General features: G+C 34.1%; 2 protein-coding genes across 2 annotated transcripts; one reads left to right on the top strand and one right to left on the bottom strand.

Annotated features, from left to right (window-relative positions):
* Positions 1 to 1,186: 1,186 nt before the first annotated feature.
* LOC140431672 (cilia- and flagella-associated protein 45-like) lies at positions 1,187 to 10,349 on the top strand (the record flags this gene model as incomplete). The annotated part of the gene is made up of 7 exons (XM_072519562.1): positions 1,187 to 1,339; positions 3,307 to 3,428; positions 5,853 to 6,102; positions 6,984 to 7,157; positions 9,078 to 9,230; positions 9,591 to 9,823; positions 10,179 to 10,349. Coding segments are annotated over 7 exons (1,152 nt in total), but the record flags the coding sequence as incomplete, so codon positions are not given.
* A 7,594-nt stretch (positions 10,350 to 17,943) lies between these two features.
* LOC140431671 (uncharacterized) lies at positions 17,944 to 19,354 on the bottom strand. The gene has a single exon (XM_072519561.1). The coding sequence runs from the start codon at positions 19,348 to 19,350 to the stop codon at positions 17,944 to 17,946; it is 1,407 nt and encodes a 468-aa protein (XP_072375662.1). The 5' UTR covers positions 19,351 to 19,354.
* Between the last annotated feature and the right edge of the window lie 541 nt (positions 19,355 to 19,895).

Below are 19,895 nucleotides of genomic sequence, written 5' to 3'. Positions count from 1 at the left end.
TGCACATAAATTTTGACCAATTGCACTTCAGCTGTACTAAATAAGATGCGATGTATTGAAATGAGAAACAACTTTCTTTTATTGGTACACAAAAAAACTTTTTTTCGAAGGCGTTGTCTTGGTTAGAGTTATAGTTTCCGTCCTATAGGTCATGACCGGTAATCCGCATTGGTCAAATACTTTTCTTTTGAGGCTAATTGGTCTGTCGGCCCTAAGTGTATCTCGCAGTTTTCCAAAGGCTCCTACTCTAAAGTAATTCGTCTTTGGATTTCGCATGTTCGGTTATCCCTGCTGATTCTTATTTTATGATCCAAATACGTATATTTCTCCACCAGTTCTACCACCTTGTCTTGAACAGTTAAATGGTTACTGGGGACCATATTTGTCATAAACTTAGTTTTGGTCAAGTTCATTCTGAAACCCACCTTCGAATATGCAAAGTCAAAGTCAGATTTAACATATCCGTGGCTTCTCCTAAATTATCTGTGATAAGGACAATGTCATCTGCGAAACGGAGATGGTTAAGCTTTTCGGCGTCTGTTGTTACCCATCTGTGGTCCCAATTGACCATCTTAAAGGCATACTCTGATGCCGTTATGAATAACTTCGGTGACAATGAATCTCCTTGCCTTATCCCACGTTTTATTTTTATTGGTCGGATTTTATCGTATATCTTAACAGTCATAGTGGCATTTTTGTAAATAAGTTCACTATACCTATGGTCAATCCTGCTGTCATTCATTGCTTCTATAAGGCTGTCTATTTCGATCGTGTCAAACGCTTTATGAAAATTGATTGATATAAGGTTGAATGCTCGAATAAATGAACTTTGATCAAATAAAAGGCAGATATCAAGCACAGTTTATTAATTAAATCTTGCCCAAGTACTTTCGCTTCCTAGAGCATCTTCATGGACATTTCGTAAATTTTGGCCTATCCAACAATCATAGAATGTCATAAACATAAAATTGTACATTACACTATACTACACAAGCACAAACAGTTTAAATTTTTTTTTAAAAATAGGCGAAGGTACATTATTATTGGCATCAGGAGAGAGATTTCTGTTGATTCTGTTTTTAAAATATAAATCTTTATAGAAATCGCATACTTATATTGGACGAGAAAAATCTACGCTATACACAGTTATTTCTGAACGGATGGAATATATTTTAATGATTTTTAGGTTGAATCAGAAGCTACAAAAAAGAATTTATATTTAGTTAAAAGATCGGAGGAGTTAATGATAGAACAAGATGACAAAGTAAAGCAAGCTAATAAAATAATTCTAGCAACTAAATGTCGAGCTATAAGAAATGCACAAATCGCTGAAAAAAAGGTATATATAGCTATAGCAATTAGATCAGTTACTGAGGGTTTTACCTCCGAATTCTTTATAACTAAATCGATTCATTTAAAATTTTGTGTGTTGGTAAATAATTACTCAAGCAACAAAAGTTATATAGTGTTGATGTGCTCTTCCACCCTGGGGCTGTTTGCCACCCCTTTTCGAGGGTGGAAATTTTTTCACTCAAAATAACTACGCTATTCGATAGAAGGACAAATTTCAAACAAAAAATGTGGTAAACATTTTTTTCGCTAGATCAATACTTTTTGAGTTATTCGCTGTTGAAAAGTGGCATTTTTCGTTAAAAAAAAAACATGATTTTTAAAGGTTTTTAAGAATAGCTCTGAAACTACGACTTTTATCAAAAAAAGTGTAAAGACTAAAATTAAAGCTCATAAAAAACAAAAGGCTTGGCTTTTTAATGAATATTTTCTGTTCAATATTAACTGAGCTATGGCTGTTCAAAGAAGGTTTGTTTTTGTTTTTGTCTTACTATACGAGTATTTAACGTTAAATAACGGAAAACGGGTACATTTTTCGACAAAAAGTCATATAATATTTTTAAAAGAGCTGAAAAGACCTTTAAAATGAGTGGTGGTAAAAGTCCTTTTCAAAAACTGTACGTGAGATACGATCAAAAAAACGATGGGTTTCTCAAATTTTTGTAAAAAAAAACACAATAAAACTAACGTCATGTTCACTAGGATTGAAATAAATTGTTTTCTTTATAGAATTCCTTTTATTTTAGCGTTTTTTGTAAAAGATGACACAATACAAAAAAATAGGTTTTTTTTTCAACAAAAATTTTCAGGTTTTAATTTTTTTTGTAGCTTAAAAAAATAACGGAAATATAGTTGGTTGAAGTTTTCTTTATAGCTCATTAACCACTGGTCTCCGACCCTTTGACCCTTCACCCTTTAAACATGAAGAACTTTAGAATGTTTTAACATTCCTATACTTATAGCCCGTTAAATTACCTGTAAAATTGTTTTTTTATGCATGTTGTAGCATCAAAATTAGTTATTGTAAAAAAACCAATAGTACTTTTTAGAATAAATTTTGGAGCATGGAAAAATTTTATAATTTGGAGCATTGGAGCATTTCGATGGAACTAAGGGGTTGGTTGTGAGGGTTGAAATGTTGAAATTATAATAAAAAATTATTTTATATGAAAAAAATTAATTTTCGTTAAATAAAATGCACTCAAGAAATGTTTCAAACCGATAAAAATATTTTTTAATTCATTTTTGTCATAAGCGTGGTTGTAAGGGTTGAAAATTTCCAATAAATAAAATATTATTGTATAGCTAGGATATTAATTTTTATTTGTATTTAAATAAATAATTGAAATGTCTCAAGCTGCTATTGCTGCTTTTTTTCATATTATTTGTATAAAAAGTATTAGCTTTTAAGGGTTTTAAAGGGTTTTAAGGGTTGAAAATTGTGAATAATTAATTTTCATATTGGAGAACACATTACAATATTTACCTGATGCGAATAAACAAGATTTAAGTGCATAAAATAATTAAATCCGTGTTTTTCCCAGTTTCTTTAATAAGGGGTAGTTTTCACCCCTTAAAAACAAAAATCGCACCTAGAGCGTATATAACTTTTGAAGTGGAGGGTAAGATAAGCTTAATTTGAAATTTTCAAAGAAATTGATTCAGTTATAAAAAATTCGGAGGTATTACCTTATTTTAAGCCTTAGTAACTGGACTAAATAGGTTCAATTTTTGTACAGTAGTATTTTACAGTAGCTAAGCTTGAAGTTGTGTTTACTTCATATAATTAGCGACTACTACCGAGCATGACGAGCTGTACCCTGACAGGGAGGCAGCTCTCGGAGGGGTAGTACGAGATAAATAGTGTTGTTCTTCTGAAAAGGAATGGGATAATCACAATTTCCTAAGTTACGTAAGTATGGCTTAAATTAAATGTATTTCAATTTTTGTTTATAGTTAATAGAAAAACAATTACAAGAAGAAAACGAGCGATTGGAAAAAATAATGGAACAAACCAGGCAAAGAGCTGTAAAAGCAGAAGAAAAACGTAAAGAAAAGGCAGAGATTAACAAAGAGAGGTATACGAAATACATTATTTGAAGTTACCAAATATTTTGTTCATAAGCCATGATGTTTTGCTTTGCCACGTTGGTAAATTAGCATATTTCATCCCATTTCTCTTTAAGCCATTTCTCTAAAATTTATATTCAAGTAAAATTATTGATTTAATTAATATTTAGCTTTTCTTTCTATCTAAAAATTTTAGTAATTTTGTCAAAGTTACCGAAGGTCAAATTGAAGCTTTTGGCTCGATTGGTTTTTATTTCAAAGTCATTTAAACCTTTTCCAATCTAGCAGCAAACTTTAGGGCAAATAAGGATTTGTTTTTTTAGCCTATTATCAGATTACAACTGCAATCATATAGAATAATCTTTGCTTTAGATTCGAATTCGTTAGTTCGTTCGATTTCTTTCTTGAATTTTCATTTTTATTTTATTAAATCTCAAGACCAGAGAACCATTTGTCCTATAGAAGACCCACAGATGTCGAGCGGTAGAAAGGAAGTTGATGTGGAATATTTGAACGTTTTTTACTCACTTTCACTGTCGCCACTGTCAGTCCAGGGATCTGAATTCCATACTCTTGGACATTCCGTACTCTTGGACCTTTTTTTTTCGTCCCGTTGTGAAAGAAGATATCTCTCAAATAATTCTTAATACTGCCAATTGTAGGGACGTTCACGAAATTAACAGCAACATTTTAAAAATGTTTCTTTAAAAGAAACTTACCAAATAGTTTTAACATCTTTCAGTCACCTTATTAATTTAATTCTAGGAACTGAAGTATTTCCGAAAGCACTAAAATACTCAAAAGTGTATTAAAAAGATGATTCCACAAAAACTGACAATTACAGACCCATAAGCACTGTTTTTCCTTTTTGAAAGTGATTCGAAAGGTTATCAAACAACAATTTTATTCCTATTTGGAGTCAAATCATTACTTTAGCAACTCACAATATGGATTCAGAAGTGCTCGTTCTACTACGAACGCGGTATTTAATGTTGTGAGCGAGGTGATTGAGGGGCTTGAACGCGGCAATCGCATAGCAATTTCTCTTTGCGACTTATCGAATGCTTTTTACTGTGTTTCACATGACATTTTGCTCCACAAATTAAATTACTAGGGAATCAGAGATATTCCTCTTAACCTTATAAGTTCTTACCTATGTGGCAGACACCAGGCGGTTGTGTCTAAAGGCCATCTCTCCCATTTTCTATCCGTAAAACATGGAGTCCCGCAAGGTTCGGTCTTAGAACCTCTTTTGTTTATTATTTATGTCAACGATTTGCCTAAACTCATATCTCCGTACAATTCGCAGATGATACGACATACGTTATTCCAGAAAAAATAATGATGATTTAAAAATGTCTCATGAGGAAGTTTCTACTAAATCTAGCACATGGTTTGCTGCAAACTAACTGAAACTTATTGCTCCAGAATACAAAGATAATGTTAAATTATTGGGAAAATCCATAGATAATCGACTGAACTGGTCCGCTCATGTCTCATAGCTAAAGAAAAAGCTATCAAGTTCATTATTTGTTGGAAGGGTTGTAAACTTTGCAAAATTAAATATAACATTATTTTTCTTTATTTCACTTTCGCCTAAGCTATAGATTAATCATGTGAGGAACAAATGCATTTCATATTTTCAGAATGCAGAAGAAAGCTATCAGGATTTCAGTAGGGGTTAATTATCTAGAACGTTGCCGATCTTTGTTTATCAAATTCAAAAATTATGCCGCTACCTACTCTGTTGATTTTTTAAGTTCTGACTGAAATTCACAGAAAACGGGCCCATTTAAAAAAGCAGTCTGATGTTCACGTTCACAATACGCGAAACTGTCACTACTTACAAATAAATCGTTGTAGACTGCGTTTTTCGGATAAAAATTGCCTTAACTATAACTCTTATATTATACGAAACAATATTCTAAGGTATAATAGTTTCTAATATCTTCTTTTCTTGTTACGAAAGTTTATTTGAGAATGATTTTGTCCAATTTTTTTTGCAATTAGTTAACTTTTGTCTTTTAAAATAATGTTTTAACAATCGACATATCTACTGCCACTATTATTCACATTCACTTCTAGTTCCAAAGTCTAATATCTCATCTTTTCATATCCTTTTTAGGGTTAACTTACATGCCCATTATTATCATCTTCTATTATGACTATTATTTCGCGCAATCTACCAGTTAACTATAATGCAACATTCCTATTTATTACCATTAAAATGAGCCCAAGATTCAATCTTCAAGTAGGTCTATAAAACTAGTAACGATTTGTGAACAAAAACATTCCTGTAGTTACAAGCGATCTTAGGTCCATTCTTGTTATGTAAAATATTATTTTTGGCTTCTGAACATACCTTTAGTTAAAATTTTGCCTATTCTTTATGACTCGCACGTTACGTATACATACTATTCCTTTTATTTTAGGTATATACATGAAGTCGAAGAGCAAGTAAAGGAAAATGAAATGAATCAATTGATACAAGCTGAAAAAATCGAAGAAGAAAGTCGTATGATTAATAAAGCTCTGATAGCTTGGCAGAAGGAAGAAGAAAAAAAGATGCTCGAGAAGCATGAGATTCAGCTTCAAATTCGAGAAGATTTTAGACGAGCGAACGAAGAATCCGAATATTATAAAGCTCTTCGTGAAGAGGAAGATAGAATATCCGATATGAGAGTATGTATGCTCATTTTGATTTTATGTTTAAACAGTAGCATTGCATTTTTTTAAGTCATCAAAAATAGTTAGATTCTATTTGTAGAACTCATCTTATTTGTCGTGATCGGTGAACATTGTTCAGTTTTGGTCATGAGTATCGACAGCACACCAACATCTATTACCAACCGATAAACACCAAAAACAACCTTTCGCTACCATTAATATTCAAATGTGTTATCCTGATTTATATAGTACAGATATGAAGGACATGGTTTGAAATTTTTGCATAATTCTTATCCAATTTTTTCGGCCTATGGCACTCATTCCCCAATTTACAACATCCGCTCTTTGTAGATTATTTTTACAGTCCTTCAACCATTTTTCAAACTATCTTCTCTCTATCACTCGCGTGCTCAACCAATAGATTACTTTTGTTTGAGTCCTATTATTACCTATTTCTGGTTTCCCGTAATTTCTGCATTCAATCGTTTTCTTGACGCGTTAACTGTTCCCAATATCTTTATTAGTTGTTTATCTTATTTATATCTTGTTTCCAAGAATTCAAACCATTTTATCTTTGCTTTCATCACTTAACATTCACTGTAAAATTCCACCGCTGGTTAGATTAGAGTTATGCAGTTAGAGTAATGCACCCACTTATTTACTTTTTGATAAATATTCTTTGATTTTATTACCTGTTTTTGTTTTTAAATGTATTGTTTCCATTAAATTATGTTTTTTTCTTCATTCTTCGTTTTTCATTTATCTACAATCAGTCTATATTCCCAAGTTTTGTTGGTATGATTAGGATTACATTATCAGCAGCGGACTTCTGTTATCGTAGCTCGCCTAATGTTTTTATACCACTTTCCTTAATTATAATACGTTGAAATTTATAGATTTCTGACTTTATGAGGAAAAAACAGCAACGGGAAGAAGCCATCGAGAAGAAAAAGGCTCTTGATAAAGCAACCAAAGAAAGAGAAATAGCAAGAATGGCGGAAAATCAAGCTAAAAGTCAAGATATTAAAGCTTTAATGGATGAATTGAATGCTCTTAGGGCCCAAGAAGAAGTAAGTAACTGCTTAGAAAAATATTTCTCTATAAACATCTCGTTTTTATAAAATTTTAAATCCACGAAACGATATTTAGAACTTTTGTTTTATTTTGTTATGTATTAACTTATCTTCCCCTCTCTCAATATATACTTCATCTAATTTACGTATCGTTGCACGTCATCCGCGTCATAGCCCGTGAGGTCACATGATGCCAACACGAAATATTTAGGCGCTAAGTGTGTTTTTTTAGAATCACTTTGCCGAGTACACTAGCATTACAGCCACTAGACATATTTTATTATATACGCGTAGAAATAATATTTAAAGATTTCTATTAATGTTAACTTAAAGAAATACACAATAATATGTTTCATTTAATTTGTATAAATGTATTATAAAGCGTTTTTATGAAGAACATTTGTTCGGAACACACTGTAACTGTAATCGAACGAAGGTGATATTTTGGCATACATTGGTAACACTTATTTGACAGTTTCGGCGTTGACACTTTTTATTTTACATTTTACATAAAATAAAAATCTATTTATTCCATTTTACATCTTTATACGACGCATACAAGCTTCTCAAATTGTTTTTAACAAGATTATTTTTTAACTCTTGTTTTGTTTCTATTTATTTACATTAAATATTAATTTGTTTTGTTGCATAATCCACTTTTGCAATAATTATGTGACATCCACATCTGAAAGAAACGCCTTCAACTCAGCTTAATCTACAGAAAATGTATTGGTACATGAGTCGTAAATCAAATCTTAGCCTCGAGAATAAACTTCTGATATATAAATGTATTTTAAAACCGGTATGGCAATATGCAGCACAAATCTGGGGTACAGCAAGTAATACCAACATACAAAAACTTCAACGTTTTCAATCGAAAGTACTGCGCCAGATCTGTAATGCCCCTTGGTATATCACGAACCACAGATTACACCACGATTTACAGCTACCAACAGTTTGCGAAGCAATATCTGCTGTAAACTCTGTATACAAGAACAGACTATCCTGCCATCCAAATCCGCTGGCCACGGATCTGCTCAACATTTCACACGTAAGAAGATTAAAACGACCAGACCCTTTGGACCTCTAGTAAATCAGGAAAAATAGAGCATAGTGTCATGATGCGGTGAAAAGTGTTTTCTAAATATTTCCTTAATTTGTGTTTCTAGCCTTGTAATTCTCATATGAGTGTCAATAATGTTTACCTGTACAAACTCTGTTTGTTAAGTGAAAGTTTAAACTAATTGATTATCATAGATTATATTTATATTATATTTTACCTGGGTGCTCGCCACTGGGCAGCTTCCCACTATGTTATTGTACATAAATCATACATATTGCTTATTGTTTATAATGAGACAGATTGCAATAAACATTGGATGTTAAAAAAAAAAAAATATTAATTTGTTTTGTTGTATAATCCACTGTTGCAATAATTATGTGACCTATTTGATTTAAAATGGATTCAGGATTTTTTTATACTTCGGCAACTATGTCAACTTCGATCTCTGTCAATGATAATGACGTGCAAAGGTAAGTAAATTAGATGGAATATATATATATATATATATATATATATATATATATATACAAAAGAAATTTAATCTTTGCAGATAAGTTAAATAGTAAACTCTTAAATATTGGGGAAATCTGCAAGATTTCCCTAATATATATATATATATATATATATATATATATATATATATATATATATATATATATATATATATATATATATATATATACATTCTATGGTTTTCTATATCAAATCGGCCAAAAAGAATGAAATGGACCACACCTATATGTATAAATCGTTATTTACTACAAATGTTTTTGCATCAAAATGTTTTCTATTTTAAATAAATAATTCTCTGCATTAGTGATTCATGTGCCAATCTTAAATTTTGTTTGTAATAGAAAGAAAAGGAATGGCGAGAAAAAGAAAAAATTGAAGCAACGATAAAGCAAAAAACCATCGATGACCTAAAGCAATCAAGAGCGAAGCAAATCGAAGATATTAGAAAAGCTCAAGCTGTTGCACTGGCTAGAGATGAAGAAGCATTTATGAAGGTTAGTTTAATAATTTTTGTTTTGTTTTTCGGAATACCTTTTACTTCCTTCTATCAGGAATTAAAAAGGTACATTTACTCCCAAGGTATTTAATTTGAGCACATCTTTATTATGAAAGAATATTCCCAAAATGTTCAAAAAGAAAGTCATGACTTTCTCTTTGAACATATTTTTGTGTACTTTTCATTCAAAGTATCATATTAGAAATGCCTTATGTTGTGTTTTATATGTTTTCATTGAATTTTCGACAGCATTGCTTTGATCAGTCTTACTATTTGTTTCTTCCAAATCAAAAACTTTCATTTCATCTGTGATTACAAGTACAGTGACAAATTATAATTTTAATTTTTTATATTTTAGGTAGTGACAAGACAAAAACTGTTGCACGAACAAGATGTAGAAAAACAACGTAAACGAAAAGAAGAAACTGAAAAACACAGAAAATATTTATTGAGACAGATCAACAGTAAAGAAAAAGAAAGAATTCAATATCAGCAAGAAAAGTTTGAAGATGGTAAAGCTCAAAGGCAAGAATATATCGTGAAGGATAGACAAATAAAGGAATATCTAGATAAAAAAATTCAGAATCTAAGGTAATATTTTATAGCGTGATACCATTTATCTGAATGTAATACCAATTTACTACTTTTACTAAAATTAAAATGTAATTGTAGATACTAATTTTATCTACATAAAGTGGTCCTTCGAGCCGGATCTTGAGGCTCATCTCTACCTGTAATCTCTTTCTTAGCACTTTGGTTCAAACCCCCACCAAAATATCTTATATTTTTCTCTACCTTTAATATTTTCATTTGTTTAGTCTCTTTAAAATCATTTTATAGTTTAGGTATTATTTGTATATATAAATTGGCATTACATGTCAAAGATGGAGTTAGTCACATACATTATAGAACTTACCTGAGTAAATGATTGTTTTTTTTGTTTTAGGGGCATAAACATTCCAGAAAATTACATCAGAGATATAGAAAGACAAATGAGATTTATTAAGAACTAGACATATTTTTATATATATAATGTTTTTATAATGGGGTCGTTTATTGGCTTCTCTTAATATGTTGGGGAAAAATTTATTATTTTTATTTAGGGTATTCGAAAAATACATAAATTTACTTGTTAAAAAAATGTGTGTTTATGTGTTTTTTAACTTACCATACATGGTGCCAAATACTCAGTTTTTGTTCTTAATGGTGCAAAAACAAAAAAAAAAACAGGAGGTATATTTTCAGGACATATTTTATAAATATGTATGATCATTTTAAAATTTTAGGGTAGGGTTTATCTCTAAAATAAAGATTAGTCATCATCATGACGTAGCGCTACAACCCGGGGTAGGTCTTGGCTGACTGTACAACTTTTTTCCAATTTTTCCTTTTCCTTTTTTTTTTTGGACTGAGGTGGAAAGATTCGTAATCGACTAGGGAAGGTGTCCCTAGTACTGTTGGATTCAACCAAAGGACCAGAGACATACGCCGACGGCACGATGTCAAACTATATGACAGAGGGCCCCCTTCGGACATCCCTGCCAGGTCGCCTACCAACTAAAACCACCCCCTCTTCGACCCGTGGTATCCCTGGACGAGTTCATTAGCGAACGAAACATGGGGATACGACGCGCAGACTGGGTTAAAGGTGCCCTTAGGGCTATTTATTTTAGTTACAGCACTTACCTAAAAGCAGTAAGCGTGTAGGGAAGGAGACCTAGTTTCCAAGCGGATAAACTTGAGAGCTTAAAAAAGGGGGGTTGCCGTAAAGGGTAACATTAAGTACATTTTTGTACAGAAAAGAAAAAGAAGGAAATAAAAAAAGAATGTTTATGTTTTTTTTTATTATTTATTTTTGTATTTGACCCCTCACCCAGCTTGTTCGGCTCTTTCTATTATAGTCTTCCTTTTCATGATACCTGTTATATGGTTGATTATATATTCAAAATTCTCTTTGCTGGTCATTGCAATCTGCATGATGTTGTTGGGCGCGATCGCGCCGAATCTATTCTGCAGCCTTTGTTGTTCGTAGGCGAAAACATTACACCGGAAGATGCAGTGTTCCGCATCGTCCCTCTCATCACACGAGGTGCATATGTCATCGTTGGTTTTTTTGATGCCATATGTGTAGGATCTGAAAGATCCATGACCGGTCAGAAATTGGGTAAAATAGTAATTCACTCTTTTAAATTTACAGTTGTACCATGCCAGAACATCGGGGATAAGCGTTTTGGTCCAACGAGCCTTCGTGGTCTGTACCTCCCATTCTCTTTGCCATTCTATAAGCATGTTCACTCGTATGGTCCTTCTTACCTGAGGTAGGTGACCGTCATGGGCTTCATACAGCATTTGTCTTTCTTTGGCAAGCAGGTGGATGGGGAGCGTTCCCGCAATCACCTGTAAGGCCAGCGTAGAAGTGGTTCTGTACGCGCTCACCACTTTTAAAAGGGGCTTCCTTTGGGCTCTTGTTATAATATCTTTGTACTTCTGGTATTTTAGTACGTTAATCCAAACGGGAGTTCCATATAGAAAATGTTCATTTTCCGGAGATCTGCTTGGATGTTGTCTCTCCATCGCATTCTGGGACGCCGAGTGGTCTTTTGCCTGTGGGAATCTCCTCCCATACCAGTTTTACAAGTCTCTCGTTATGCAGTCTGTGCACCTGGCCTGCCTATCTTAGTCGCTGAGATTTAATTTCTTGGACAATATCGGCGTCATTGTAGAGTGCTTTTAATTCGATATTGGTTCTGATCTTATACTAGTTTGTGGTGATGTCATGGTGAGGTCCGAAATTTTTTCTAAGCATTTTTCATTCAAAGCGCGTGGGCTTTTCTTCGTTTGCTTTGGTCATGGTCCACGTTTCGCATCCGTATATTATTACAGGTCTGATGATGGATTTATAGATTTTTATCTTTGAACTTATTGTAAGATTTTTTGATTTTATGAGCTTATCTAGTGCGAATAGACAGCGGTTTGCAGATTGGATTCTGTCTTTTATTTCTTCAGTAAAAGATTACTCGGAAGATGAAATAATGTTTCTAACGTTCGAAGAATATTAAAACAACACAAATTTCATCCTTAAACCATTTTTGTTTGTAATCAAATATGATTCTGATCAGCGTTTACAATTTACGACTACTAATTACGATGTTAATATTTGTTGTCGCTCTTTTTATCTTAATGATTAAAGTTAATCGTCCTAACATTGAAAGAAAGAATAAGTTTCTAACATGATTAAAACCGAATATATCGTCAAAAAATGAAAAAACACGTTTTAATTTTGTTTTGAGGTTATGTTTGGGCCTAGGAGTCTAAAATTTTTTTTGGTTATAAACTTTTTGATATAGAACAACATGATATTTTTATATTTGTCTGAGAAAAACTTTACAAGCCATGAATTGGTAAATCGGTCTCTGTGCTTTAGTAATTTAGCATGAATGCCATCAAAGTCAGGAGCCTTTCCTGATCTAGGAATGTATTTTGTTTGTCAATATTATCAAATAAAGCAGGCCAGTAAAATTTTAAATATTAAGTATAATACATAAAACATATCCAGCTAAAAAAACGCAGAACATATTTGTACTTAAGAATGTAGAAAAGCCAGCCAAGCTCTATCATTGACCAGATATTCACAATAAAATGTAAATGTAATGAAAAAATGCCGGGAGTTTGATAGTGAGCTTCATCAGATGTTCATAGATTTTAAACAAGCATTTGATAGAGTATGCAGGGCCAGACTGTGGACAGCGATGCAGGAACTTGGCTTTCTAAAAAAACTAGTCAGGTTGATACGGATGTGTATGAAACGGTTACGATGTAAGGTGAGAGTTGGATAACAATACTCGGAGACATTTGAAATAAACAATGGACTAAAACAGGGAGATGCACTTTCATCACAACTCTTCAACTTAGCTCTGGAACACATAATCAGAAGTGCAGGAATCGAAAAACCGAATAAAGTATTTCGTCGGGAAGGACCAAACTTACTACTGGCATTTGCAAACGATATCGATCTAATAGGAAACACACGATTAAGGATGAAGGAGACTTTCGTGAGGTTCGACAAGGAAGCAGAGAAGATGGGGCTCCAAATCAACGAAAACAAGACGAAATATATGTATATGAGCCGCAATAACCAAAGCAGATCACCATCGATGACTTTAACTTTGAGCGAGAATTCAAGCATCTTGGAACAACAATAACTAAAGACAATAAAGGATCACAACAAATAAACAACAGGATCCAGGCCGGCAACAGATATCTTTTTGCCCTCCAAAACCTTATAAAATCGAAACAACTAACAAGACGTACGAAGATACAGGTCTATAAAACAATCATACGACCCGTTATGATGTATGGAAGCGAAACGTCGACGATAACAAAGGCAAACGAAGAGAGACTATGTGTTTGGGAAAGAAAAATCCTAAGGAAGATCTTTGGCCCTGTGCTGGATGAAGCATCAGGACAATATAGGATAAGAACTAACAAAAAGCTCTTACCCAGACTCCAACATCATAAAAGAAATAAAGTCCAGAAGACTCCAATGGGCAGGACACCTCATAAGACATTCTGACGAACGAACAGTAAGACTGGTGTGGGAGGAAGTCCCAACTGGAAGGAGACCACGCGGACGCCCTTGTCTCCGGTGGCAAGATAATATAGCAGGAGACCTAAGCACTATGGACGTGGAGAATTGGATGGAGGTTGCTCAAGACAGAAAACAGTGGAGGCATGTTGTCGAGTCGGCTAAAACCCACGAAGGGTGTAACGCCACGGAGTAAGTAAGTAAATGTAGAAAAGCGTTTAAAAGCGTCTACTTTATTAGAGATGGAAATATTTGTCAAATGTCTTAAGGATTGAAATAGACGTCTTCAATAATTTAAAAGCTATTAAACAACAAGCATCATCTTAATTTGTGAAAACATTCTGAAAAGTTACTGAAGGACTAATGTAAAATGTAAAAAGTCGAACTGATTTTGTGATAAAATGTTGTTTTTAATGAGAAAGGACATAAGTCGGGCTTTTATAAGTCTCTCAATAATTTTGAATAGGACCGGTAGTAAGGCAATAGGTCTATATTTGCAGACATTCGATTTTTTACCACCCTTATATGAAGAGGGATATTAAAGGCTGTCTTTAGGACTCTGAGATAGCGCGTCTTTTCAAAGGAATTATTAACTAGCGAGACCGGGACTTCCAACACATTTTTTTGGAGATTTAAGAACATTTTTATGGATAGTCCTTCAGTATTACAGGAAGATTTTCTTTTGATACTCTCGATTGTTTGAAACAGTTCAGATTTATGAATTGGACTTATAAAGAATGAATTCGAGGCCTTTTTTGAATTGGAAAGATAGAAAATGGGATTTTGTTGTGGCACAATTTCTCCTAATGAAGTTAATATGAGAACAGAAAGCATTCTTAGAAATGCATACTTCGATGGCCTACTTTTCAGAGTATTTTTGTATTTTCCAAATGTCAACTCAGAAGTAATGCCCGAAATAAGCTACGAAGAAATGGAAAGAACAGTAAAAGAAATAAAAAGGAATAAAGCTCCTGGAAGCGACAGAATCCTAGCAGAAGTGCTAAAGGAAGGCGGAGAAGAAGCCATCACATATTTAAAAATACTATTTAATAAACGTCTATTCGAAGGCAACATACCCTAACAGTGGAATACTGCTAAAACAATACTAATACACAAAAAGGGAGACAGGGGAATCGGGAAAGAAACGAAAGGCAGAATTTACAAAACAGTCATCAGACCAATAATGACATACGCGGCAGAAACAAGACCTAACACAGAGAGAACAAAAAGGATATTAGAAACAGCAGAGATGAAAACACTTAGAAAAATTGATGGTAAGACATGGAACAGAGCTAGAAGTACAGATATACGACATAGATGCAAGGTGGAGAACATCAAAAACTGGGTAAGAAATAGAAGAGTAGAATGGAACGATCATATAAGCCGAATGACAACAAATAGAGTAGTATAGACGGCAAAAGACGGCTCCCCAATAGGAAGACGATCAGAAGGAAGACCACGCAAACGATGGAATAACAACTTACTGGAGGCACATTGAAAAACAGACAGTCATGTCTATATAAAAAGAAGAAGAAGAAGAAGAAGAAGAAAAAGGAAGACACTACGCAAATGAAAAATTATCGACCAATTTAACTTCTTTTACAACTTTACAAAGATTATTACAAACAAGTTAACATTTAAATTTGATGGATATCAACCAGTAGAACAAGCTGGATTTAGATAAGGGTACAGCACCTGTGACTATCTATATACTTTGAAAATCCCTTAGAGTAGGGAATCTACTCGTCAAGTAGACGAGTAGAATTCCCAACTCTAAGGAAAATCCTAATAGAAAAGACTAACGAATACAATATTCTATTATGTCTGGGTAATGGAATCGAAACAAGACCAGTAAAAATCAACCTAGGCGTAAGACAAGGAGACACAATATCTCCAAAATTATTTACAGCTACCCTAGAAGATATCTTTAAATCAATAAACTGGGAAAATAAGGGAATCCCTATTAACGAAAGATACTAGAACCATCTTAGATACGCAGATGATGCAGTACGAATAGCCGACACGTGAAATGCACTGAATACGACGATTGAGGAGCTACACACAGAATCCATAAAAAAGGACTGAAAATGAATTTCAGCAAATCTAAACTACATAATGTCAAACAAAGATGACAAACCAATGATAAACATCCAAGGGACAGAAATAGAACACGTAGATGAATATACATATCTGGGTCAAAATGTCAAGGTAAGCAAAGAAAATCAGACTACCGAAATAAGCAGACGTGTAGAAATGGGATGGGCAGCATTCGGAAGACTCTCATACGTACTTAAATATAAAAATATACCTCAAAGACTGCGTACCAAAGTATTTAATTCCTGTATCCTACCTGTACTTACATATGGAGCTCAAACCTGGATATTCACTAAAATAAACATGGAGAAGATCAGAAAAACTCAGAGAGCTATGAAACGACAGATGCTGGGTATCTCACTCAAAAAAGTAACAAAAGTAAAAGATGCTGTCGAACAGGCAGCTAAACTGAAATGGAAATGGGCTGGACATAACGAACGTCTCAAGGATGGCCGGTGGAATAAAGAAATCGGGAATTGGCGGCCATATGAAGCCAAAAAACCACGAGGAAGACCACAAATGCGCTGGAGCAACGATATTAAAAGAAACTGCAGGAGCAATGTGGAAACGTCTTAAAAACAACAAAGATGAATGGCGAGAATTAGGAGAGACCTATATTCGGCATTCCGAATAGAGAGAAGGGCTTAAAAAAGCCACGGATAATATATATATATATATAGATATAAATAATAAGTAAGTAAGCTCCGGCTATAGGCTCTGCTCTGCTCTGTTTGCAATGAACGTTCTCTCACAGAGATGCTTAGACATGAACCAAGAAATTTACACCTGCTTTATTGATTTCGAAAAGGCCTTTGACAAAGTACAACATGAGCCACTAAGACAAATTCTAATAAAGAAAAATATAGACAGCCGAGATATTCGAATACTCTGAGATAGCGCGTGGAATCAAACAGCAAATGTGAAGGTTGAAGGTAGGCTAACAGAAGAAATTCAAATCCGTCGAGGAGTCCGGCAGGGATGCATCTTGTCGCCACTTTTATTTAATCTGTATAGTGAAGCTATTTGTGAACAAGCACTCGAGGAAGAAGATCTTGGTCTGATAATAAATGGTGAGACGATCAACAATATAAGGTATGCTGACGATACGGTTCTCCTAACGGGAACGCTAGTAGAACTACAACATCTCGTTCAAAGTCTCAATATATACTGTAACCGTTACGGCTTGAAAATTAATTTGAAAAAAACTAAATTTATGGTAACTACGAAATCAAAGAACATCAGAGCTAATCTTGTAATAGACAATACAACGATTGAGCGTGTGTCCTGTTATAAATATCTAGGTGCTTGGATCACAGACGATACTGATCAAACAAAAGAGATTAGATGTAGAATAGAAATCGCTAGATCAGTCTTTAATAGAATGCGCAAACTCTTTTGCAATCGTGATATCAACATAAAGTTACGAATACGAATGCTGCGGTGTTATGTCTTTTCTACCCTGTTGTATGGAGTAGAGGCTTGGACACTAAAACAGTTGACCACAAAAAACATCGAAGCTTTCGAGATGTGGTGCTATAGGCGCATTCTCAGAATATCATGGATGGACCGCGTCACTAACACGCAAGTACTCCAAACTTTAGACAAAAGATGCGAAATTCTAAATGAGATAAAAACTAGAAAAATGGAATACTTGGGGCACATTGTGAGAGGTGAAAAGTACGAACTTTTAAGAAATATCATGCAGGGTAAAATTAAGGGCAAAAGAAGTGTGGGAAGAAGAAAAATATCGTGGCTTCGTAATCTACGTGAATGGTTCGGGTGTAGTTCGATTGAACTTTTTAGGCGCGCTGCTAACAAAGTCGCAGTGGCCATGATGATTTCCAATCTCCGCTAGGAGTGGCACGAGAAGAAGAAGAAGAAGTAAGTAAGGAAAACTTTACAATTAAGTTTATTTTACAAATTAATAAGCTACAATATTATAACGCCATAAGCAAATATATATTGTCAAAAATCACAACATTTGATTTCACAATAAAACATTATTAATAAAAAATTAATATCTACGTAAACTTTAGGACTCTTCAACAATTTCCTTTTTCTCTTCTTCTACGACTAAATTACTTTCATCATCGTCTTTTATTTTTACTTCAGCTTGCGCATCAGAGGGGGGTTCATAATTTACTTCAATTTCAAGCTCCCTTGGAATTCTTCCTTCATCTATTAGATTGTCATTTACCTGTATAGGTATAGTACCATTGATTTCAGTGGAAACTGGAAAATAGGGTGAAGCTGGATATCCACCATAAGGAAGAGGGTATCCACCATATGACTGTTGGTAACCAGCATATGCCTGTTGGTAACCACCGTAAGGAACTGATTGATATTCTCCCAAATAAGGTTGGGCGCCACCATAACTCTGAGATAGCGCGTTATATTCGTTTGGATTTGGGTATCCCAAGCACTGGTAGCAAGGTACATGAGAATACCCAGGTCTATATACAGGACCTTGGCGATACAATGGGCCCATTGCACCAATTCCATCATCGTAACATTGAGGCGGACAGGTCAAATAATTTGGAGTACCTCCATTTACGTAATGGGAATAGCAACCCTGACACGTTTCTTTTTTTTGTATACCACATGAGACATAGGGCCAAACTGATTGATATGTACATTTCGGTTGCGGTTGGGGTATATAATAGATTTGTTTGGAGCAAGTCGGTGTCGCTCCGGGATAATTAACTGAACACAACTTTTGCTCTTCTTTATGAACTATAGATGCTGTGCAAAAACTTCCACACTCTTTTGTCCTATAGTGAAAACATCGAGGTTGGGGACTAGTGACGCATTCCCTTGGGCTAATTACCGTGCAACATTGAACTGTTGTGGATGTACCAGTTTCTTCATTAAATAATGTTATATTCTGCGTATTTGTATTGTTTAGGATAATGGGAATGTCTACAAGATTGGTGGTGTTAATAATATTATTCAAGTGAATGATTGTAGTTATATTCGGCTTGTTCAGGTTATTTATATTGGTGTTACTTTTACTTTCACTAGTTTCGCCTGGCTCTACAACAACTTGAGTTCTTTCTTTTACAATATCGAAACAGTTCTTTCTGCAGTTACTTCGGCACGAAGATGTCGAACATTGAGCGTGACATGTCTTGTGGCAGCAATGATTAGTGTGACAGGGAACATAATTACTGCAACAAGAACTACAACAACTACCACAAGATGATGTACAACTATTATAGCTACAAGAGCTACAGTCACACTCTTGGCAGGTGTCGATACAATTACCGGAGTCACATCCGGAGTCACAATCTATCGATCTTTTCTGGCGCCGTCTGATGCATTCCACGTACGTTTGGTAGTTTGTCGAATGACATTCTTCGTTGCTGTCGTAGCAAGTTCCTGATTTTGCTGTTACCAAGTGGAGGAAGGCGATGCATAGGAATAGAACAAGCAGCCTCATCTGAAAAAAAAAAGATATATTACAATAATTTAATTAATTGAAAATGAGAATAGTATTAAATAATGCGACTGAACAAAACGATAACGAAGAACGTCTGATTGAATTATGCGAATTAAACAACCTAAAAATCACCAACGGATTCTTCAGACATAAAAATATTCATAAATATACATGGACGCAAGAAACACGAAAGCTGAAATCGATAATAGACTACATAATAATCAAACAAGATACCACAATAAAGATCAAAGATGTGCGAGTCAAAAGAGGAGCAGAATGTGGAACGGACCATAGACTACTGACAGCAAAAATGGGCATTAATTGGAAACATAACAAGACCCCCTCCACAGAAGAACCGTTGAACACTATAAGAGAAAAACAATACAATATAGAACTACTCCAAGAACAATCAATAAGAGAACTATACCAACAACGTCTAGACCAAAAATTAATAGAATTTAGATACGGCAACATCGAAGAAATATACGAGCATATAAAGGCGAGTATAAAGCAAGCAGCATTCAAAGCCCTTGGGGAAAAAGAAC

This window comes from Diabrotica undecimpunctata, unplaced genomic scaffold, assembly GCF_040954645.1.
Source record: "Diabrotica undecimpunctata isolate CICGRU unplaced genomic scaffold, icDiaUnde3 ctg00001677.1, whole genome shotgun sequence".
Taxonomy (NCBI): domain Eukaryota; kingdom Metazoa; phylum Arthropoda; class Insecta; order Coleoptera; family Chrysomelidae; genus Diabrotica; species Diabrotica undecimpunctata.
This window is presented reverse-complemented; position numbering and strand designations above follow the sequence as displayed.